The 22,815-nt window shown below is 56.2% G+C and overlaps 4 protein-coding genes and 1 pseudogene across 4 annotated transcripts; 2 read left to right on the top strand and 3 right to left on the bottom strand.

Annotated features, from left to right (window-relative positions):
* Nucleotides 1-865: 865 nt before the first annotated feature.
* On the bottom strand, nt 866-2,512 carry LOC141953435 (amine oxidase [copper-containing] 3 pseudogene; annotated as a pseudogene).
* A 5,840-nt stretch (nt 2,513-8,352) lies between these two features.
* On the bottom strand, nt 8,353-13,339 carry PSME3 (proteasome activator subunit 3). The gene is made up of 11 exons (XM_074892321.1): nt 13,177-13,339; nt 12,551-12,583; nt 12,164-12,226; nt 11,575-11,679; nt 11,218-11,266; nt 10,480-10,592; nt 9,879-9,947; nt 9,575-9,642; nt 9,366-9,420; nt 9,039-9,125; nt 8,353-8,572 (listed from the first exon to the last, which is right to left on the bottom strand). The coding sequence occupies exons 1-11, from the start codon at nt 13,216-13,218 to the stop codon at nt 8,492-8,494; spliced, it is 765 nt and encodes a 254-aa protein (XP_074748422.1). The 5' UTR covers nt 13,219-13,339; the 3' UTR covers nt 8,353-8,491.
* A 52-nt stretch (nt 13,340-13,391) lies between these two features.
* BECN1 (beclin 1) lies at nt 13,392-18,188 on the top strand. The gene is made up of 11 exons (XM_074892319.1): nt 13,392-13,691; nt 13,774-13,841; nt 13,926-13,984; nt 14,428-14,518; nt 14,788-14,924; nt 15,347-15,541; nt 15,757-15,903; nt 16,365-16,514; nt 16,596-16,656; nt 17,121-17,263; nt 17,583-18,188. Exons 1-11 carry the CDS (start codon nt 13,454-13,456, stop codon nt 17,749-17,751), a joined length of 1,458 nt encoding a protein of 485 aa, XP_074748420.1. The 5' UTR covers nt 13,392-13,453; the 3' UTR covers nt 17,752-18,188.
* On the bottom strand, nt 17,846-21,635 carry CNTD1 (cyclin N-terminal domain containing 1). Its single transcript, XM_074892320.1, has 7 exons — nt 21,464-21,635; nt 21,286-21,361; nt 20,870-21,044; nt 20,221-20,383; nt 19,581-19,725; nt 19,102-19,198; nt 17,846-18,580 (listed from the first exon to the last, which is right to left on the bottom strand). Exons 1-7 carry the CDS (start codon nt 21,633-21,635, stop codon nt 18,419-18,421), a joined length of 990 nt encoding a protein of 329 aa, XP_074748421.1. The 3' UTR covers nt 17,846-18,418.
* Nucleotides 21,634-22,748, top strand: COA3 (cytochrome c oxidase assembly factor 3). Its single transcript, XM_074892322.1, has 2 exons — nt 21,634-22,222; nt 22,318-22,748. The coding sequence occupies exons 1-2, from the start codon at nt 21,634-21,636 to the stop codon at nt 22,428-22,430; spliced, it is 702 nt and encodes a 233-aa protein (XP_074748423.1). The 3' UTR covers nt 22,431-22,748.
* Nucleotides 22,749-22,815: the final 67 nt, after the last annotated feature.

Below are 22,815 nucleotides of genomic sequence, written 5' to 3'. Positions count from 1 at the left end.
TGTCTGGAGCTGCACTCCTCCTTGGGCCAGTACAGATGCAGTCCACTGCCTACCAGCGGTCTCTTTGGTCCCGTGCAGATGTAAAACCCTTTTCCCCTGCCTTTTACAGGAGCAGGTTTCAGTAACAGACACCTACTGCTGCCAGTCTGTGCCCCCAGCACCCACTGCCCTGCACCCTCCCGGACTGCAGCTACTGGAATGGCTTTAAGGGGAAGCAAAGCCGCCCTCGGGCTGAGCATCCCGGTGCCTCCCAGGGCGGGTGCCCGCACTTCCCTGCTCAGCCTGCCAGACGGAGCAGCAAAGGGCTGCTCCTGGACTCGAGTAACCCTGGGCAGGGATCCGCCGCCAAAACCGTGGCTGTGTGCAGGCACAGGGGAATTCACTGGCTCACTGCAGCGGCTTTGCAGCCCAAGACTCAGGATCCAACTTACAAGCGTTTCCTCAAAAGAGGAGCAGGGATAGAGCTGCGCAAGCTCGGCCCTGCAGAGCCCCGGTCCAGCTTTACACCAGGCAGTCGGGACACAAAAAGGACTTCCCCAAGTTCAGACGAGTGTGGGGACCAGCGGCAGGCGCAGGCAGCGCAGGCTGACACCTTCAGTGCTCAGACAGGGCTGCGTCTCCCCGTCTGCCGGGCCATGCCTATGGCAACATGCACCGTGCCAGACATGAGGCCTCAAGGAAACACAAACATTTTTCAGCTGCTACCTTTCATACTTTCCCCGGGCTGAACACAGAGCTCCCAGACAATTCTCACTGCCTTCAACTCCCTGACCTTGACTGACTAGTTTATACTTAGAAAAATAATTTTGCAGTGAAAGAAGAGGAGAGTGAAAAAGCAGAGTTCTGATGTCAGTTATCAGGGACTCTACAGAGCGGGAGACAATCCGCCCAAAGCTCTGGGGTTTCCAGTATGAAGGCAGACATTAAAGGAAGACCCAGACCTACCTCCCACATCCAAGTCCACTTTATAGTTGATGGAATGGGTGTGTATCGTACCCAGCGTGTGCTCCCAGACCCTATTGCCGTATCTCAGGCCATCCCCGTGGAGAAAGGACGAGGTCACGTACCCCGTGGCCTGGACCTTGCCTTCGATGGCCCCGTTCTGGTAGAAGATGAAGTCCCACACGTAGTCGTAGTTGCCCACGGTGGCAATGGAGCGAACTACCAGAGCGGAGTTGACCAGCCCCCCGTAGTAGAGCGACTGCAAGTTGGAGTAGTGGCGCCTCAGAGGGGAGCCCAGGTTCTGCTCAAAGATGCAGAGGGCACTTTTACTGACTCGAGACACCTGGGAATGAGCCAGGTAGTGCACGTCCAGGTACGTTGCTAAATAGGGGCAGTCGACCCCTCGCACCAGGGGGGAGGCGTAGCGCCCGATGCCAAAGCTCCCGTCCATGTACCGCGTCGACATCCCTCCGGGGCAGTTGGAGCCGTACACTGACAGCGCCTCTTGGACGCTGATTTCATAGGCAACCCTCTCCCCCTTGTGTCGGACGTCAAACAGGCGCAGGCCCCTGTGCACGCTCATCCCAAAGGCGAAGCTCCAGGCCTGGAAGAGGACGTGGTTGTTCCTGACGCTGTAGCGGGGGCCCTGCGGCTCGAACTGCAGCGGGAACAGCGCAGCCGCAGGCGCTCGGGGCTTCACGGACGAGAAGTCCCCGTCCCGCGGCGCCTTCCCCACCTTCTCCACACTGATGCGACCCTGCACGTAGGCGCTCTCCAGCTGCACCATGTCCCTATAGTACTGGCCGTTGTAGAAGACCCTGCTCACTGCCCACTGGGAGATGTCCAGGCTGCTGTGGTCCACCAGCACCTCCAGCCCCACCGGGTGCACAAAGAACCCGCTCACGTTCTGAAACAAAACGAACCAGGTGATCCGATCTCCGGACTGGAATCCACGGGGAGCAGCTGTCAGTGCTGCTAGACTGGCTCCATCGTACTCCATGACCTGACGCATGAAAGATGGAGCCGTGGTGAACACTCGGCTCTTTAAAAACGCTGCAATCTGCTTGTACTCAACAGCCAGCGTCGGTCTGCGGTGGTACGGCACCTTCCCCCCGTACTTCTGCACCGTCACATCCCGGTGATACGCCGGCGTCGGCAGCGGACCCACCACGTACTCGGTGACGTTGGGCTCCGGCTGGTTCCCAAAGTACAGCACGGCCAGTGCCTCCCGGGGGGGGCGAGCCCCCGCCCCGTCCAGGAACTGCAGCACCTCTGCCTTGGCGGGGACCTGCAGCTCGACGGAGGCGATGCAGCTGTCGGAGGGTTCTGCCCGCGAGGCGTCGACCAGCCGCACCCCGAGGCTTCCCCGCAGGTACCGCACCACTTGCGCCATCTCTTCAGGCGTCAGATCGGCAAAGACCAGGCTCTGGCCGTCATCGGTGTCCTCCTGCTCCGGGGGCTGGTGCTGGCAGGTGCCGGGGGCCCTACCTCTGGTCAGCAGCACACAGACTAAAGCAAATATCGTGGCTAAAGCCAGGACCAGGACGATGAGCAGGGTTCTCACGTGCATGTCTGCTGCTGGTCCCGTGGCGTCCACAGCAGCTTTCAGAGCAGGGTTGTAGCTGCTGCCTCTGTCAGTTTACGCTGCACTGGATGGATTAGCACGGAAAGTACAAAGGACTGGGAGAGGCTAGGGGAGGAGATCTGAAATTCGTGGTGACCAAAAGGGCAGATCTCCTCTCCCAGCTGCAGCCTTCTCCGTCCTCCTCCACGAGCAGTGCCCTGAAAGAACTAGTGGAGATGCAGGGTCAGTGACTCAGACAAGTTTCACGTAATTCTGTTACTTTTTCAGTCCAACCTAGCTTCCTGAGCCTGCCTGTAAAAACGAAGATCTTGCAGTCAGTCTGTGGTGGCTGGGACTACTGTGAGGCTCCGACAAGCTGGGAATTGTTGCCACACTGTAGAATTTCACCTCTTTGCAACTCACCGAATTTCCTTGTTTACCAGGCTGCTTCCTTGTAAACATTCTCCCTGGCAGCATGATTCCAAGCTTGGAGTTACTTTTTATTTTATTTTTTAAAATCTTCCACATGGAAGCCTTTGCTGAAAACACATCCACCTGTGTAGTAGTAGAAAACCTCTAGCAGGTGTGGAGAGATGTAGTTCAGGATGAGATTCAGGCCCCAATGCGCTGTGAACAACTGGCTCTTCGTTTGCACCTCTGAGCAGCCAATGAGCTAATTAATCCCCCAGCATTCCACTAAAAAGATCACGCAGCTTTTGCCTCTGCCTCGAAGATAAACTGAGGTGCAGTTCCCTCAAGGACAAAACCACCCCCAACCTGCGGCACCCAAGCGCCTGCTGTCGCGGTGCTGCCAGGCCACGGCCGCCCAGGCTGCGCAGCCGCCTCCAGGGTTTCTACCTGAGGTTGAACAACTGCCTCTGCTGCCCGGGGCAGGTCTCTGCTGGTCCCACAGCCCTGGCAGAACAAGGCGGCCAGACAACAGGACTCGGGGCTCCATCCTGCCACGCTGCAGGTGCCTGGGGCAGACAAGATGCTCCCCATTAGCTGCAGTCCCTGCCTGTCCCTGGGCTGGTGCTGGGAAGCACAAGGCATCCAAGAGAACCAGGGCTGGAGATTCGACCCAACATTTCCACTCCTGCTGCCAGCCTCACCTCACCTCACCCTGCCCTTCTCTTCCTCCTCCAGTCAAAGTTTCCTGGTGGGAGGCAGCCCCCCCGCAGTGCCTCCAGCTCTCCCTCTGCAGTGGATCCTGCCCTGGCCTTGGCTCCTCCGCGGTCCCTCCGGCCGTGCCGACCAGGCACCTCGCTGGCAGGCACGAGGCCACGTTGCCAGAGGCCACGCTCCATCATCCTCACCACCACGAGTAGCCTCAGCCTTCTCCAGCCCCAGCTGCAGCTGCACAGGCCGGGGACACGCACGCCCGCTCCGTGCCAGCCCGCGTCACCTCCGCCCGCCGGCCGGCGCGCCAGCAAACCCGCAGAGCCGCGGCAGCCAAGTCACGCGGCCACTGTGCCTGGAGAGGGGCTCGCTCTGCGGCACGGGCACAAGAACGGGGAGAGACGGAGCAGATGAAGGGAGAGCCCTGGCTACGCGGGATGCGACAGCTACAGGCGTCGGAGGCACCCTGCTCCCAGCGGCCTTCGACTGGCCTCCAGTGGCACAATCAGATGCCTCCCAGTAGCCCCAAATTAAGCAAAGAAACGCCAATTTCCCAGTCAGTCCTTCAATGCACAAAGTCAACAAGGCTTTGAGGACTACTTGGGGTTAGGCTTGAAAGAAAAACTCCCATTTGGCGTGAGCCTAGGACACGGTATCCATTCCACTCTGAGCGCAGAGAAGCAGCGCTGTGCCCCCAGCTGAGGTTCAGAGCAGAGCCAAGACGCGGCTCCTGCCCCTGGGGACGTTACATGCGCCTGTTCCGCTGCAACACACACCCACACCGCCAAGGCTACAGCACGCACCTCCAGGCTCGCTCGACGCTCACACTGACATTTCCTTAAAGAAGTACAAAAAGAGCGGATCATTTGGTTTTGACTTTGCTTCTTGGTTTTGCTTCCCAAGTCCCTAAAAGTCAAGGCACAGGCTGCAATTACAGATGGTCATTTCTGAGCAGCACAGCAGTAGTTTGAGAGAACTGGATAAACTCCACAGGCCTTACTGCCCCACAAATCACAGCTCAGCCCTGCAGCTCGCCTGGGAGACGTCTGAAAATAAAGTGTGGGAACACTCTCAGTTCTGTGCATGTCGGGTGTTTGGAAAAAAAGAGAAACACTAACATGTAATGACACCCCCATGACAAACCAACCCACAGCACACGCCCCAGGCCTGCAGGATACAGACGACACAAACGAAGCCTTCTGTGCTGCCCCCGCCCCGCTACAGGATATGTGCCACGGATGCCGTGTCTCATACCACCTTATTTAGCACCGTCCATTCCTGCTGTACTTTTCAAGCTGAGGACTTTTAAAACCTATTACAAGCAACACAGGAACCAGCCTGCACTTTCTGGGAGCTCTGTTTCAGGATAAACAGAACAGCCCTAAATCCATCTCCATCTTGCAGCAGAAATTTCAGGAAACAGAGTAATTAACTGAGCCTGCCGAGCCAGGAAACCCGTGCCAGTACCCTACTGATGAAAACCAATCGGGGATCTTTAAGGGCCACACATACCACTGAAGTGCTTGCGTACCTTCTCCAAAAGAAGCCTGAAGCAGCTTAAAGCTAACCTAGAATTTAAAAAATTACATGTCTCACTAACAGCAGCGTAACTTGTTTATGACCCATTTGGTGCTCATACCTCTTCCCACCACCCAGCTCCCCAGCCCGATCAACCCACCGCTGCCCCACTCCTCATATGGAGAATTCACATCCTACCGAGGGTTATTTTGGCTACACGGTTGCTTTGAGGTACAACCCATCTGTACATCTTATATTTGCTCTATTGCCCACGTCTCCCAGACAAAGCAAGGAAGAGAGGAGTTTGCTGTTTTTCACTCACACAGAAAGGTAGAGGTGGCAAAAAATAGTCTCTGAAATTTATAGAAACCAAAACCAGAGACAGACAGCTTTTGGCTCAGGGAAGCTCCGAGTCAGTGACTGCCAGACAGCCGGGTAAAGATATGGTAAGAAAACCCCTTGCCAACGCTCCTAACACGGGCAAGTCTTCAGCAGACCCCAAGCCAGAGCCCAGACTTTGGAAAACCCCCCCTCTCCCATCTCACAGGGTCAGCTTGTGTAAAAAGGAACAGTGGAAATTGCTTGACCCTTACCCATGTTGGCTGCATTTCTGGCAGTGTTTGTGTCTGCACACGACTGCTGTGCCTTTATTCTCCTCTCAGAGTTTTAACGGTCACTGCATATAAGCTGGGATGTCTCCGGAACCTGTGAATTAGAGACCTGAGGGCACGCTGCCACTTCTCCTGGAGAGCAAAGCAGAAACCACTGAGACGGAGGGGGGAAGGTCCCGGGCAACAGACCCTCCCCGGCTCCCGCGGATGAGTCCCGCTCCCTGCTGACACCCACCGCAACGACTGTCCCGGGTGCTCCGTCCTGGGCCTCCCGGGAGCTCAGTTTCTTCCGGCTGTGGCGGGGAGGGACCCCTCGTGCGACACCATGTCGAGTCCTGCCTCTGAGCTCTGGCACCGGCCGCCTCGGCCCCCAGTGACCTGTTTCCACCCTCCCCAGAGCGGCAGCGGCGGCGGCAGCAGGACGTTCCCACGGGGCAGGAAACACCGCGGGGCAGGCGGCTGCTCCGCTCCCCAGCAGCTGCAGTGGAGGCTGGACGTGCCGCCGAGCCCCGGCCAGGCACCCAGCTCGGCCCGTTCCGGGGGCCAGGCCCTCAGAGGGGGCTGCAGCCCTGCGGCGCGTGGCCGGGGTGCTGGGGGAGCGGGAGGGCCACCGGAGAGGTCTCTGCAGCCCAGCGGACGCGGGAGGAAGCGCAACAAGAACAAGGATGATGCCCTGGGGAGCTGGGGGACCGCGGCGCACCCCGTCTTTCCTTTGGCACTGCATGCACGGAGCGGCCAAGAGTTATGGGACCATGCGCCGAGCAGACGCCCCCGGCGCAGCACCCAGGCCGGCGGCACAGAGTGGCCACGGAGCGGGCTGCAGGCCCGGAGAGAAACACCACGCAAACCTCCTGCATCTCTTTTAACCGAGACAGCCCGAGTCCCACACACTGGGTTGACATGGGACAGGTCACATTAAACCCAAGACCGTGGGCCAAACTGAAGGCATGCTAAAGGAACAGAAACAACCTACAAAGCAGCACGTAGCAGTTCACAACACAGTCAGGGAGAGGAGCGAGGAGAACGCAGGGAAGGAGCAACTGGATGTGAGAGAGGCAGGACCGGAACAGACAGGAGCACTGCACAGCCTGAGACTCAGTATCACACACAAGGGGCTACCTTAAAAGAATTCCAAGTACCTTATTTTAATTTCTTGACATGGTAAAAGTTTACATACTTTCATCTGGCAAAGCGAGCTGAACAAATGAAAAGGAATCAATACAAAGAAACACAAGGGGAAGTGCTGCTCCCAGACGGCAGCTAGAACGCAGTTGGTTTGTTACTGAATATTTATTAGCGGGAAGACTAAGAGTTGACTTACTACAAACAACAACAGAAGAGTCTATAGCAAGGGCCAGCAGCCCTCCACACTCCGGGCAAATCCCTGGGAAACCAGCAAGAGACAACATGGCTCTTAGGTGTGGAAGCAGAAGAAACAAAAACAAAGTAAAAAAAGGAGTGGAGAAAGTTCAGTCCATTTGTCACTGTTGTTACAATGAGGTTAACACAACTATTAAGGCTACTGCACAATAAGAATATACAGGTGTAACAGCGAGACCCGGGAAACAGCGAGGTTCCTGAAACAAATGATTTAACGTTCCCTGAAGAGGGGACTTAAGTAGAAATACTATAAATAAGAAAATTTTGGAGCCTGCAGCGTTATGGGCCCACTCGCCACACACAAAAACTGACGCAACACAACCAGTCATTTCCAAAGGGGTTTGTAATGGACCATGAAACGTTCCGGCGGCTTAGAGGAGTCACCAGGCACGCGAGCGCGCCCTTTGCAGGGGAAAGGCTACAAGGGCTGCCACGGCCCTGGGTGGGTGTGGGCCACCCGCACCCCCAGGCACCGGCTGCAGCAGCCAGCAGCTCTGCCCGGGCAGCGGGAGGGGGCCAGGAGACAGCAGGTCCGTCCGGCCCCGCACAGCGACCACCAGGACCCTTGCACCAGCCCCAGCCCCTCCCCTCTCTCCACCCGGGCAAAGCACCTCATGCTGAAGGGGCACCAGGTCACACGTGAAGCGACGTGGTTTTAGCCAAGGAAGTGGCTCTGGTCAAATCGCAAACGGGAGCAGGAGCCACCTGAGCTCACGACCAGCCAGGACAACCAGCCCATTTCAAGCGCCGTCTCACGCTCTGCCCCGATCCAGCCAGAACTGAGCCGGCAGAGACAGGGGACGGGCTCTGCCGAGTCGGAACGGGCAGGGAAGGAGCGCCCGGAGGGAGGCGCCACACCCGGGAGGGCGGGTTCCCCCGTCTCTGCGAGGGGTGAGCACGGCAGCAGGGCCCAGCTCCGGCCGGCACCACAGAGTGAGCTCCGGCACCGCCCCGCGGCCTGCACTCGTACTGGGCTGCCTGCCCCTCCCCAGAGAGCCCAGTGAAGCCTCCAGCCAAGAGATGGGACGGGACAAGGGCTTGGTCTCGAGTGTCATTCCTACTCGGGTAGGAAGAAAGGCATGAAGGAATGTTCCTGCCTGGCTGGTGCTCTCACTCTGCAGTAGCCTCTAGGGCACCCCAAAGCAGCACGGCCTTCTCGTTACCAGTTACTAGAGGGAGGGAGAGCTCCTGAGACCTGAACAAAACCAATCACAAAACTAGGCAAGAATTTCTTTAGAGTTTAACTAAGAATGCAATACTATTTCCAGCCAGTTTCCCATCTCGATAGTCACGTAACAAACCAAGGCAATGACGGTCTTTAGTCGACTGAACAGTTCTCAAGTTCAAACGTTGACACTTAATAGAGGGTCTCAGCATTGCTGCTCCGAGGCCTCTTGATCTTCTCAATGTTTTTAAGGATCATGTCATGCAAAGTGACCTGCAAAAAGGGAGAACAGGACTCAGATGAGAAGGGTGAAGCTGTCCAGCGTTCAGCTCCCAGGACGAGCACTGGTTAGAGCAGCAGCACCCTGGCACCACCCGCCACCCCCGCGTACAACCGCACGCCCAGTCGAGGGCTTCTTTCAGCCGGACGCATCTAACACCACAAAGAGATTTCTCTACAGCCTCCAGGAACAGCTTGTACTGCCTGAAGAGTTTAGGATCACAGGTTCCCACAGAGGTGGAAGGAACATTTTGTGCAAGAGTCCTGTGGACGCTCAGTTGGAAACATCTGCACCTCCAGGAGACGGCGGGGAGGCAGCAGTTAGCTCCTGTCGTTAGAGCCAAAGCAGCGCAGGAAGGAGACAGGCAGCGTGCTGGGGGTGAGGGGGCAGCAGCAGCGGGACTGAAGGGCTCTCTCGGCTGCTGTGCAGGGAGCCAGCACCAGCTCATTTTTCACTTACGTATTGATTCCTCAGCTCTGAAATGATCAGGCGCAGACTAATGTACTCCTTCTCGTCGATCTCTGTCACCGTGCGGCGGTAGTCCTCCTGCGGAGAGCAGACATGGGGCTGAGCAGCCCGAGCTCAGCTGCGCCTCCCGTACACCAAGCGAAGGTCCTACCTTTGGCACAGGACTCCCCCCTCCAGCTTGCTCTCCTCTAACACAGGTGTCCTGCAGCCTTGTGTGATCCCCCCTTTTCCCCCAGAATCCTCAGCTCAAAAAGGCCCAAAGAGTCCCAAAAAGCAGCAGCATATAACATGTAAATCTCCGCTTCCCCCTTTACTCACCACATGAGGGTACTTAGCTATTTTGGAAACCAACTTTGCTCTTGTGATATAGTATCTGGTAGGAAAAGGGAAAGACTAAAAGTCAGATAAATAGCACCAAGATTTTTTTTTCCAGGCCCAAGCTGCCCTGGAAAAGCTGGGGGACCTTCCCCAAGTGCTTTATTTTCCCAAGGGGATCCCAAAGAGGAGGTCTGCTCTTGCATGCCTACCTAGAAATCTGGTCCAGGTAGGATGCTGCCTCACTCTCCACAGTTCGAAGCTCAGCAACTGTTTCCTCCTGCAGGGAACATGCGGAAGCCGTGAGCTTCAGGAGGCTGCAGCTGGCCCTCAGGGCTCCGAAAGCACCAAGTCTCAGCAGCGCCACGTCAAGCTCAGGTTTGGGTTTTAAAGCCTAAACCAACCCCATGACTGCAGCTGACGGGTGCCATCAAATGTGAGATTCAGAGGAACCCAAAAGATCCGTGTCCCCGGGGCGCAGCACGGAGCCAGGGCACAGAGCTGGCGGTGCCTTACCTGAATAGAAACACCAAAGTTGTTTCCATCTTCTATCCTGGGGATGAGAAGCTGCACCCACATTTTGACCTGCGGTGGAGAGACCACACCACCGATCAGTGCCAACACCTCCACAGAGACCCCGCTCACAAGTATTACCAAAAGCCCCCCAGGGCCCCGCCCTTGCTGGGCAGTTCCTAACAGACTCCTGCAGGTCCTTCACGCTCATGCAACACTTCTGAGATCATTTCCACACAGCTGGGACGCCACAAACCAGCACAGCACAGGCGCAGCTTCCCATGGGAAGCTCTCCTGGCTGGGCCACAGAAGCTCCCAGCAGGTGTCTGACTGTGCAAAAGGAGGGCAAAGAAAAGCCTCAAGGAAGGAGCCTCTGTCACAGACATCGTCCTCCTTGAGGTGAACTACAGAGTTCCCTGAGGGCTCGCAAAAACCTGATTTCCCTACACCTGCCTCCCAGCCACTTCTGGACACTGCAGTAGGAATCCTGCCCTTCCTCATCTACGGAATACAGGGGAGCCTGCTCCCTCCACTCAGAGCAGCTTTGCCTCTCCAGGAGCAAAAGCATCCTACTGCCTCCACGAGCTGCAGTGCCCGTACCCACCGTATTACACTTCTCAATAAGCAGCCTGATTTCTGGTTTCACTTTCTCAATGATGTCCACCAGCTGCTGGTTGCTCTTCAGCATCCCGTTGGGCATCACAAACACTTTGGTACCTAGCACAGAGGAGAGGAACACCTCGCGTCAGCAGTGCGGAGGAACGGCTGCGCCGGGGGGTCAGACCAAAGTTCCACCTGCGCGTCCACCTGCACAAAGGCACTAAGTGGACACTGAGCCAGCCACAGCTAACCTGTGGGGAAGGGGAAACGTGATGTGGGATAACAGCGGTTACCACAAAGGAAGGAAAAGAGAAAACACAGAGCAGAGACAAGAGCTGAGGAGCTCTGGGCTGCTGAAGCTGGGCGCAAAGGATTTTCCTGATGCACGTGTATGAGACGTTTCTGCCTCAGCTTAATCGAAAGCCTGGTATCTTCCTCCAGACAAGGAGAGCTTTCAGCACAGAGCCAGAGAGAGATCAGCTGCCTCTGTCAGCAGGCCAAGCTCAAGCAAGTACTACTGATGTCTATCAGAGAAGTCCTGATTATGCTTCTAGGAGCTGGAACCTGACTCCTCCCTCCACAACAGAACGTCCGTAAGTCAGGCTCCGCAGGGGACAGGCCCGCGTGAGCAGCAGCTGCTGTCAGGACAGGGCAGGTGGGGTTCAGGTGATTTCATATCCCTACGGCACGGAGCACTGGTTCAGGGGGCAGGCAGCAACACAAGAGACTTGGGGACTCTTACCCTGAAAGGTCTCTTCGCGGTCTTCCAGCTTCCTCTTTTTCATATTTGGCTAAAATATACAAAATGTTTTACTCACAAACTAGTCGTAAGCTGTAACAGTGTTGCAAAGGAAATAAGGAAAACTTTAGTGCCTCTGCTACGCTCCTGGTTTCTAAGTACCCTTCTTTAAAAACAAAGGAGGACTGCGGAGCACAGCGTTACCTCTAGCAGAGCTCCCAGGCTCGAGAGACCAATTCCTAAAAGCCTTTGGGAGAGCCATAGCCGGTTATTAAATAAGAACATCCTACTCCAGCACAGAGCAAGCCATGCAGTTTTAATTAACAGAAGTAGGGATCACAGCCAAGAGAGTAACCTTACCCCGTCCAGTCCATCATGGCTGTTCGTGAGGAGAATTGGGTCAGGCACTGGGAGGTTCATGTCCGAATGGATCTGAGTGAGATCATGAATATTGAGGATAGGCTCCTGGAAAATAAAACAGATTTGTTATTTAATTATGAACTAACAAATTCTGTCACACCAAACACAATGAGAAGACAAAAGATTCAGGCCTCCCTCTTACCCAACTATAAAATAAGGATGCATGAGAAAAAAAGTCTAACAATAGGCCTGTGACGAGGCCTCCCTCCACCCAAGAACAGCGTGCCAGCTCCAGACTGCGATCAAAGCTATCAACTGTCTGCAAGGCCGGAGTCCCTGGGAGCCCTTGGCATCGCAAAGGACAGCCCGGAGTTGCGGAATGCGTAAGAAAGATAAATGTGGTGATCACACAAAGAAAACTGGAAAAGGAAGCACCCCCTCTAGAGCTAACAGCACTCCAATGCAAGCGACTGAGCCACTGCCTCGCGTCTTTGTAACGAGGCAAAACACGCAGGGCAAGAGCTGCCATGGTGCTTTCAGCGGGTGGCTTGAAAATGAAAAGGGATACAGAGGACGACGCAGGCATTACCTTAAGGAACCCATCAAGTTCTAACAGCTTCTTTGGGAAAAAGTTTGCCACCAGGTCTTCAGCCTGAGAAAGAAAGAACAGACAACGATGTGAAACAGTGCTGTGAGGTTCCCGCTCGCAGGTGAGAACACCGGGGAAGTCAACTGTCCAGAGGCAGGAACCAGGAGAGAACACAAGTCCTGCCCGTGGCCAACTGTCCCGCCAGGCCAAGGTGGAAGGTGCCAGGAGGGCCACGAGGCTGCGTAACCTCGCTCCGGCTGGCGAGCAACTCTCTGAGCACCGCCAAGGTCCTGGGAGAGGCTCAAACGACAACCGAGCCCGTCAGGTACAGCCACACGGCCTCTGTCCCGTCCTACTGCGACCCGGGGCAGCGGCAGGGATACGCACCTCGCTCGTGATCCGCTCCCGGAAGGAATCCACCTGCAGAGGAGAAAAGCAACAGTTCAGAGCTGCTCTGGCACAGCAGGGCTCAGCGCGGGCTGACCACCGGGCCCTGCAGCTGCGGAGCCGGGTGACGGCCTGGCCCCGGGATGTCTCCAGGAACAGCCTCCTCCCCGCGAGGAGCGCCCGGGAGCTGGAAGAGCCCACGAACACCAAGCGGCTGCTGCCGGGGGCTGCGGAAGCAGATCCCGGACCGCCTCGCCGGCACGGGCCGGGCTCGGGAGCACGGTCCAGCGGGAGCGGGGGCTGCTGCAAACCGAGCAGCTCCCGCCACGGCCGGCTGCGGCGCGGGGGGCGCCGAGAGGAGAATCCGCCGCGCCGCGCCCGCCCGGCCCGGGGGCGACCGGGGAACGGCCCGGGGGTGGCCGCAGTTCAGCCCCGGCCCCGTTCCGCCCTCCCGGGGAGCCGCGGCGGGGACAGAGCCGCGCGGCGGTTGGGCCGCGCTCGGCGGCCACAGGACCAAGGGCCGCGGCAAGGCGGGAGGGCGGGCGGCGCCCCCGGGGCGGCCCCGAGCCCGCCCCGCCTCGAGGCCCGGACCGGCGCCGGCCCAGCGCGGCGGGGCGGCGGCGCACCTTAAGCTTCACCTCCGGGTCCACCTTGAGCAGCGAGGCCATGGCGGCGGCGGGGCGGGTGCGGGTGCAGGTGCGGGTCCGGGTCTGGCGCGGAGCCGCGCTGCCGCCTGCCCCCACCACCGGCGTCGCCGCCACCGGAACTGACGTCACGCAGCGCGCCCGCCAATGCCGCGCGCGCCCGCCGCCCGCGTGACCCGCGCGCACGCGCCGCCGGGTCCTGGCCGCTCACACGGCCGCCCCCGGGGAGGCTGCTTGGGAGTGGGGGGGGCGAGAGAAAATGGCGGCCGCGGCCCCTTTACACCCCTGCCAGGACCGTGCCCGGCCACCTGCGTCACATCCGTCGCGCGGCGATGGCGATGGCGGGGCGGGCGCGGGGCTGAGCGGCGCTATGGAGGGCGGCCGCCCGCCCGCCTGCACCGCGCAGGTCAGCTTCGTCTGCCAGCGCTGCAGCCAGCCGCTGAAGCTCGACACCTCCTTCAAGATCCTCGACCGCCTCACAGTCCAGGAGCTCACCGGTACCGGCGGCGCGGGGCGCGGGGGGCTGGGGCGGGGGCCGGGGCCCGGTCCCGGTTCCCGGTGACGCCTCCTCTCCCGCAGCCCCGCTGCTGACGGCCGCCCCGGCCCGGCCCGGCGACGCGCACGAGGAGGAGAGCGCCGCGACGGAGGTAGGGCGACGGTGGCGGGCGGCGGCACCGGGCCCCCCCCACATCCCCCTGGCCCCGCGGTGACCGCACCCCCTCGCCCCGCAGGAAGCCTTCGCCGAGCACCGGCAGGATGGCGTGTCCCGGAGGTTCATCCCGCCGGCCAGGTACGGCCGCCGCCGCGCTGCTCCCGGCCCGCCCCAGCCCGGAGCGCGGCCGCGGGCGGGTCCCACGCACCCCCCCAGCGGCGTCCCGCGGGCAGCCCGGGAAAGGGCTCCCCCGCGAGGCGTCCCCTCGGCCGCAGGGACACCCTCAGCGTTGGGCTTAACGGCCAGTTTGGGATGACCCCCCCTTAGAGCCCCCCCCGAGGGGTCCCCGCGGCACTTGGGCTCCTCAGCAGGCAGCGCCGCAGCCGGTTGAATTACGTAAATCCACAGTATTTGGGGCTAACGCAGGCGCCGTCCCTTGTGGGAGCCTCCCCCGTCCCTTTGCAAGTGCCTCTGTGTGTTCGTCCTTTCTGACTCTTGAACTAGTCTCAGATTTCAGTCTAGCGCTAGACCCGGCTCCCCCAGACCCTCAGCACTCAGCTCTCAATAAAATTCTTTCCAAGAATGATGTCAACAGAAAGCGCCAACAGTTTCACGCTGATCGGAGAGGCGTCAGATGGCGGCACCATGGAAAACCTCAGCCGGAGACTGAAGGCAAGTCTTACACGAGCTGGTAATCTTGGATTCTTTTGAGCGGAGCATCAGTTTTTCTAGATGCTCTGCAGGATTAAACTGCAGTTTCTCATAGCATCGGCCTTCCAGTATTTTTGTTGGTGAGTAGTTCGGTAAAGCTGGCTTGTTTTAAATCAAGATTTGACCTCCAAAAAATACTTTGCCGACTGAAGAAGCGCAAGCCCGCCTGTTGAAGACCAGCCGGCAGCTGCTGTGTCTTCACCCGCAGTAACGGTGAGCTCTTCCCGCAGGTCACCGGCGACCTCTTTGACATTATGTCAGGGCAGACAGACGTGGATCACCCTCTGTGCGAGGAGTGCACGGACACGCTGCTGGACCAGCTGGACACGCAGCTTAACATCACCGAGAACGAATGCCAGAACTACAAGTGAGTGATCCGGAGGGGACCTGGACCGAGCTGCTTGAGCGGGAAGCCTAGGGAAGGGGTACAGCCTCGATCCGGCTTTCGGGATCAGTAAGAGACGTCCCTGACTTCAGCGCTTGGGGTTTCCTTTCTCTGAGGGAGACGAAAAAATTATTTCTGAGAGTCCTGTGGTGCGCAGCTTCTCCAGCCGAGGTCTGAGCCCGTTGAATGACCAGCAGCGCTCGGGCCGGCGAGGGCCATGCAGAGACGCGACTGAGGGGCAGCACCAGGCCCGTGGTCCCCGTCTCACCCCCCCCCTCCTGTGCGCGGTCCCGACTCACGGCGCAGGGTCAGCGCGGGGAGCTCGGGGTGGCGAGAGGCGCACGGGAGAGCAGAGTCCCGTCTGCGCTCTGCCCCGTGTCGGTAATCCTGTCGCTCTCCTCCAGGAGATGTCTGGAGATACTGGAACAAATGAACGAGGATGATAAGGAGAAACTGCAAATGGAACTGAAAGAACTTGCACTGGAGGAAGAGCAGCTGATTCAGGAGCTGGAGGACGTTGAGAAGAACCGCAAGATCGTGGCTGAAGACTTCGAGAGAGTCAGGGCAGAGGCAGAGCGGCTGGAGCAGGAAGAAGCTCAGTGAGTAAACGACAACTGCAGTTTATGGCAGGGATTTTAGGTAGCAGATAAATGAGATTATAACGTAGAGAAACCGTTCAATAATGCCCAAATGCAAGTGGCTTGTTCCTAGATCAAAAAAACCCAGTATGCTGTGTGAGCAGTCACTTTTCTGTAAAAGCCTGCGCTTAGCATTTCTTGTCTTGCATTTTATTATGTCTTGATTTTATTAAAAGGTATCAGAAAGAATACTGTGAATTCAAGAGGCAACAGCTGGAGCTAGATGATGAGCTGAAAAGTGTGGACAACCAAATGCGCTATGCCCAGATGCAACTGGATAAATTAAAGAAAACCAACGTGTTCAACGCCACCTTTCACATCTGGTAACAGACACCGGAACGTTGTGTTGGTTTGCTCTGACTCTGCAGTGGGGGCTGTTGAAGTAATGCTGCATTGGCCAGGGAGGGGGAGTCAGTCAGGTCATAGTTGCCCCACAGCGAGGCAACCGGTCACGGCTCCCAACAGCATCCGCCGAGGGAGGTTTGTGACCCCGCGCAGGGGTCAGAGTAAACTGAAATGGCTCCTTCACCAACCTCATTAACAAACTGGGACCTACGCGCTGTGCCAGGCTCTGTAGAGCAGGTAGCTTGGGGCTTTGGTTGGTTTTTACGAACTCTGTCATAAAAGGAGGACAAGTGGTGGTACTTCCATACGCTCTTTAACCAGAGCCCCCCAACCCTCCTCTGGCTTGCTGAGCAGCGTGTGTTCTGTAACCCTTGTTCGGTTAGCGTGCTAGGAGCTGTTCCTGCCCCGCTGCGCTTATTTATAATTCCTCTTATCACAGGCACAGCGGCCAGTTTGGCACAATAAATAACTTCAGACTTGGCCGTCTCCCCAGCGTCCCTGTAGAATGGAACGAGATCAACGCTGCCTGGGGGCAGACTGTGCTCTTGCTACACGCCCTTGCCAACAAAATGGGCCTGAAGTTCCAAAGGTATTTGCAATACAGCACACATTTCGCTCCTGAACCGAAGGCAGTTGGACGCATCTGCCTGTGAATCCTCTCTCCTTTCAGATACCGTCTTGTACCCTATGGCAACCACTCGTATTTAGAGTCCCTCACGGACAAATCAAAGGTAAGAGATCCTGCACAGGACACTGGCTGTGAACGTCACAGAGCCCTGGTCACGCGGAGGGATGCAGAGACAAACTCAGCTCTTTATGAACGTACGGTCCAGGAGAGCCCCCCCTGCTCCAGCCAGGAGCGCCGGCTGCCCCCCTGCTCCAGCACAGTCACCTCTCCCTCCGTATCCTGTACCGAGCCCCTCCTCCATCCAGCAGCGTTAGACCCGAGAGGACTCTCCCTACACCCTGCCGCTGGCCGGAGGAAGATGGCGCCATTGGGGATGGTTGCTGGTGGTTAGCAACCCAAGCCTGCACGCGGTAGGCACTTGCCACAGAACAAGTCACGCTCATGATGTGCCACACACCATTTCTAAGCATTCTGTGACAAATTTAAGCCTCGCACAAGACTAAGGAGCTGCGGTGACCACACCTACAATGGAGTGCTTGGGGTGCCTGACAGCAGTCTCTCTTCCAGGAGCTCCCCTTGTACTGCTCCGGAGGCCTCCGGTTCTTCTGGGACAATAAGTTTGACCACGCCATGGTGGCTTTCCTGGACTGCGTGCAGCAGTTTAAAGAGGAAGTGGAAAAAGGCGAAACTCGGTTTTGTTTGCCTTACAGGTGAGTGTGGCTGTGACCCCACGCGGCTCTAAGCGGGCTCTGCACCAGGCACAGCACTGCTGGCTGCTTCAGCCCTGTCGCTCTGGAAGCACCCGCTGGTCTTTGTAATGTGCACGATCACCACCTTTGCCCTTAGTTTAACTGAAATTTAAAGCCACTTCCTCAGGTGAAGAGCTGAGGCTTGCTCCATTTCCTTTAAAAAGAAAGTATTCTTACACAGAATAACACGAATGTCAGATTCAAATTTTAGTACTTGACATCATTGAGATTAAATGCTTGCAGCAGTAATAACACTAATAAAACTTTGTGTGTGACACAGGATGGACGTGGAGAAAGGGAAGATTGAAGATACAGGTGGCAGCGGTGGCTCTTACTCTATTAAAACACAATTTAACTCTGAGGAGCAATGGACAAAAGCACTGAAATTCATGTTAACTAACCTGAAGTGGGGCCTGGCCTGGGTCTCATCCCAATTCTATAACAAGTAGCCGTGTAAAGAACTCGTCCTGGCAGCTGTAGTGTTTGCGTTTTGTTGGAGAAAGTCAAATTAAGATGTCTCTTAATATTAACCAGTACAAACTGTTTACAATACCAAAAATCCACAAGACACTTTATTTAAAATACCGTTATACAAGTAGTGTGTAGAAAAGCAATATGTAAAGTTCTATCAGTGAGCTGAACCGAATAAAAAAATCAGCTATTAAATAGATGCTAAACTGGTACTTCTGGGGCTTTAGATATGTGTCTAAGTTGCTGTTGAACTTCAGAACACCCGTGAGTTTGATACTGCTCTGTTACAGCTTAACACAGGTTAGAAAAGCGAAATGTTACAAACACAGGGAAGAACACGGAAGAATTCACGGAAGCTCTGCTTGGTCATTAAAGAGTTAACTACAGTTTGAAATAAAATGTTTTCTAAGACCTATCAGCACTTCTTTGTGCCACTGAGCTTGACAGGGTTTGATAGTGTTTAAAGTAACGATGACAGTAACTTTGCAAGAGTCCCTGCAGCGGGCTCTCGCCCAGGGGCAGGGAGCAGGTGACAAACCCCGTGGGACGCGCGGGGCAGGCGCCAGGCCCGCAGCAGCCCCGGCCCTCGCCGCAGCCGCCACGCTCAGGGGGTGCTGCTGACACTCGTGCCTGGCCATCGAAGGTCTAGTTAAGAGCCATAATTCTGTTCCCTGGAGCTTTTGTTCCACAGTTGCTAGAGCGCTGCTGTGGAGTGGTGCTGCCAGTGATGTGTTTCAGCACTGCGTAAGAAAATTCTGAGATACTTTGTGAAGTGATGCCAGTGATAGAGTTTAAATGCTCCACAACCTTTAAAAAAAAAAAAAGGAAGGTACCTGCTTACACTGCCTAAGAGACATGAGTTTACAGACATACTTAACCCTCCAAATCTAACGACGATAACAGCGCTCCAAGGGCGCACTTCTCAGTCTGGTTTATTTATTTGGTTGGGTTTTTGTTTGCTTGCTTGCTTTGGGGTTTGATTTTTTAATCTAATTGCTTCTACTAACACGATAAAGCCACTGTCTGTAATTGCTGCAGTATTCAGTGGCAGTTTGGGCACAAAGCTGTCCCATGGGGTTGCGTCTGGGGGCGGTTCTGGCTGTCAGGAGGCTGCAGCCTGAGGACGTGCTCACACCAGCGCAGGCACCGGCCTCCCCGCGCACCGCCCGCGCCCTCCCAACGTTCGGGCAGGGTGCACGCGCTTCCTGCTGAAAAACCTGGAAGACGTCACCTCCCTCAAGCTGCTCCCAGTAGTTTCCCCCTCTTCTTGCTGTGCTCACACGTATAAGCAACTCACATTTTTTTATGTAGAGCTAATGCGACTCTACCTGCTTCCAGTGCCCGGGGTTTAGTATGAACACGCTTGTGCTGATGATTCCAACAGCCAAGAGCATGAAATCTTCCTTCACTGTCAAAAACTTTGCTCTGCACAAGTAAAAGTGTCTTCTGGTGTAACACGATGTGGCTTTACAGCTCAAAAGCACCCACTTCTGTAATGGCTACACAGCCCACGGACACGTTACTCCCCCCAAATAAAGCCTGATACTGTTAACTTCAACCGACAGCACTAAAGCCGGAGTTTTACATTAAGCTGAACACTTTCCTAACTCGCCCCTAAAGCGAACGCAGTGAAGCACGTTGCTTTGAACTGGTCTGTTAAGATCGATAAACAATGCTGAAAGTCCCCAAAATTAAAATCTTGTTTTAAAACATGCTCAAAAAATGGCACAATGGGAATTACGCTACTATTTCTTAGGGCTTTAGTTTCAAATAGTTATTTTAAGTAATAGTCACGTAAGCTACTTACACCTGCAGTTTGCTTGGTGTCGAATTTTCGATGGCAATCTTCAGCAAAGTGTTGTAGATGGCATCTCTTGTAAGATAGGAGAAGTCTAGTAGTTGTATACACATCTGATGTAACGGTTTTGCAGGAAGCAAGCAGCCGTTATGTCCTAGCACAGAGATCACACGAAATCAGCCACACGCTCCGAGTCATTAAGCTGAATTAGAAAGAAGTGTGAGTTACTGGAAGCGAGGGACGATGGTTTCTGGTGACAACGGCCCTTTGTTTCTGAACGCCACAGGCCTCCTCACGCCATAGGCGCTTTCAGTGTAATTTCACTCATTCTGAAATTCAGGTTGTCAGACCTGGGCAAAAAAAATGGTAAGTCATTGTAGAAAATGTGGCCTTATGGTAGGTTTTGGGGGTTTTAAACACTTAATCTTTTACTGAATGAGTCACGAGGGGCTGTCCAACAACATTCATCAGATTCTACTAAGAACAGGGTTCTCGTCTGAAAAGTAAAGCCCTGGACAATCTGAAAAGGTTCACGTGCCTTCACAGTGTGCAAAAATCCGTAACATGAGACGTTTAGTTTCAGATCAGTAATGGCTCTATTACAGTTTTAAAAAGATTCTTTCCCACTCTCTCCTATTAAAATTCTCACCTAAAACCTCTAGAAGCAATTCCACGTAAGCCAAAGGGGTTGACACGTTGATCTGGAAGTGCAGAGTTTTCAAAACAGCAAGCTCCGACTCAAGCAATTCCTGTTTAGTGTAGGAGTACTTTAAGGATTGCAGGAATTTTAAAGCTGTGTCACTGTTGACTATCTGAAGAAAAAAAAAAAAAAGACCAATTATCTTCTAGGCAATAAGGCACTTGCTAAGAACAAAGTACTTTCTGCTTTACTCCTCCCATGGAATTTAATGACGAGGATGCTGCCCGCTAACCCCCATCTCACTCATCTTTTAGGCTGGCTCAGACCTTTCCCGCAGGTTTCCTCTGCTCCGCAAACCTTCCCCAGACCGGTGTGAACCCTCCGCAGCCGTACAATTTCAACAACCACAGGCCGAGTTTTCCCACTGACTGTACTTTTTCTCCCAGTACTGGGAACATTTCCTGACAAATTGTTACTTGACGAGTGACAACTAATCTGCCCTAAACATTAGAGATTTAGGTCTCCATTTCAATATCCTTTGCATGTTACTATTGCTACTGTCTTTCAAAGAGAAAATCTATCTTTTAAGAGAGATTAATATACTACATCATTTACCACACTGCTAAAAGATGTTATAAGAAAGGTTTAGCTGGCTTACGTTATAGTGTAAGGAAACCTTGCTTGCAAGCTGAACGCACGACACAAGTCGCAGGACAAACATGTCATATATCTGATTGTTCAGAGAGCTCCAGCTGCTCCCTTCTCCTCGTTCATGACTTCTAACGTTCTCTCTGGAGGACTTACAGATTTGTTTTACTTGCTTGATCATAAACCTACAAAACCCACAATTGCTCAGAAAACAGTTCTCTTCTGGTAAGAAAAGGGAAGAAAAGCAATTCTGCATGTACTCAGAATATACAGATAGCTGTTAATTTGAATTAAATTAGTAAAGAAACAAAGCTCTAGACGTGCAAAAACCCATCATACATTGTTTGAGTGAGTGGTACAGAGCACGCACAGCGCAACCGTGTGAGGGAACCGTGACATGCGCTGAGCTTTCAGGATATCTGTTACCTTTCAAGTAACTCCACTGCTTGGTACCTCACCAAGTGGTCCAAGTGCCACTTTTCAGACAAAAGGAATATAAATTCTGAAAAAAAGCGCAACAGTCATTCACTTCAGTCAACTGAAGCCAATTACAGAGCTGTTAACTGTCTCGGGAGCAAGCTGCAGGTGAGAAAAAGCGTCTCACCCACGATCTCTGTCTCTTTGAAGCACCCGGCCTGAGCCGGCAGCTCGCTCAGGTACTGTTCGTTTTCCGTGGCCAAATGGATCAGCGTATCCTCAATAACCCCAGATGCGACCCCGCCGAAGACGGGCCCTGGCTCACGGCACCGGGACGCTGCCTGCGCCTGGGACCCCATGGGGCAGCCCACGCCCGAAGCCTCAAGGACGACACTTATTTATCTCAATGGCACCGCGGCACTTCATCGCCGCCGGCAGGAAAGAGCTCCAAGAGCCCCGCCAGGGCCGTACGGGGCCCTCGGGCTCCAGGAGGAACAACCGGGCCGCCGCCACCCCCCGGTGACAAGGCCGCTTCCGGGAGGGGCCCGGCCCCGGCCCCGCGCACGGCCCCGCCCCAGCGCCCGCCCGGTCACGGGGTCCGTCCCCGCCAATCAGAGCGCGGCCCGGCCGCGCGCCGGGCCTCAGCCAATCACTCGACGCCCCGCTCCCGCCGCACCCTTCCGATTAGCCGGGGCCCTTCCGGAAGTGACGTCACCGCGCTACGCGGAAGCGGCGGAGAGGAAGATGGCGGCGCCGCAGGAGCCCGGCGGGGAGGCGGCGTTCGCACGGCGCATCGACCCGGCGCGGGAGCCGGGGCTCAGCCCCGAGCAGCGCCTCCTCATGGCGCGGGTGGAGCGCGCCCAGCGCCAGCGCGCCTTGCAGCGGCGGCTCCGCGGCCGCAACGCGCTGCTGGCCCTCGGCATCGGCGCGGTGGCGGCTGGGATCTGTATCCTGCGGGGCGGGGCCGGGCCGGGCCGGGCCGGGCCGGGCGGGGGGGCCGCGCCGGGGCTGCGCCCGCTGCTTTCCTTAACGCCCCCCCAGACGGGTTCACCTTCTACTCGGTGTCGCAGGAGCGGTTCCTGGACGAGCTGGAGCAGGAGGCGGAGGCGGCGCGGGCGCGCGCGCAGGCGCGGGCCGAGGGCGTGGCGAGCTGAGCGCGGGGGGGCCCGGCCCTGCCCCGGGAAAGGAACCGCAGCCCCCGCGGGGCGGGACGGGCCTCCAGCGCGGGGGAACCGCCTGGTCCTGAGCACGGAGCAGCCGCCCTCGCGGGGTCTGGGCCTGCACGGTGCTCGGTGCAGTCCGGGGAAACGCACTGGGGGGGCCCCTCTGCGGGCAGGGCCGCCCCCTCTGCGGGCAGGGCCGCCTCTCCCTTCTCCTGGAGAGCAGACAGCGTCTTTGCCGGGCACGTGCTCCTGGGAAGGGCAGGGGTGCCCGGCTGCCCCTCACTTTCCACAATAAATACCCTGACTGGAGACTGTGTCAGTGCCTCTTGTTAAAGCAGCTGGTGGCCAGAGTCCAGCTCAGGATCTCACCCAGGTG

Source organism: Strix uralensis, chromosome 22 (assembly GCF_047716275.1).
Source record: "Strix uralensis isolate ZFMK-TIS-50842 chromosome 22, bStrUra1, whole genome shotgun sequence".
Classification (NCBI taxonomy): domain Eukaryota; kingdom Metazoa; phylum Chordata; class Aves; order Strigiformes; family Strigidae; genus Strix; species Strix uralensis.
Note: the sequence above shows the minus strand (reverse complement) of the source record. Positions and strands in the feature narration are given on the sequence as shown.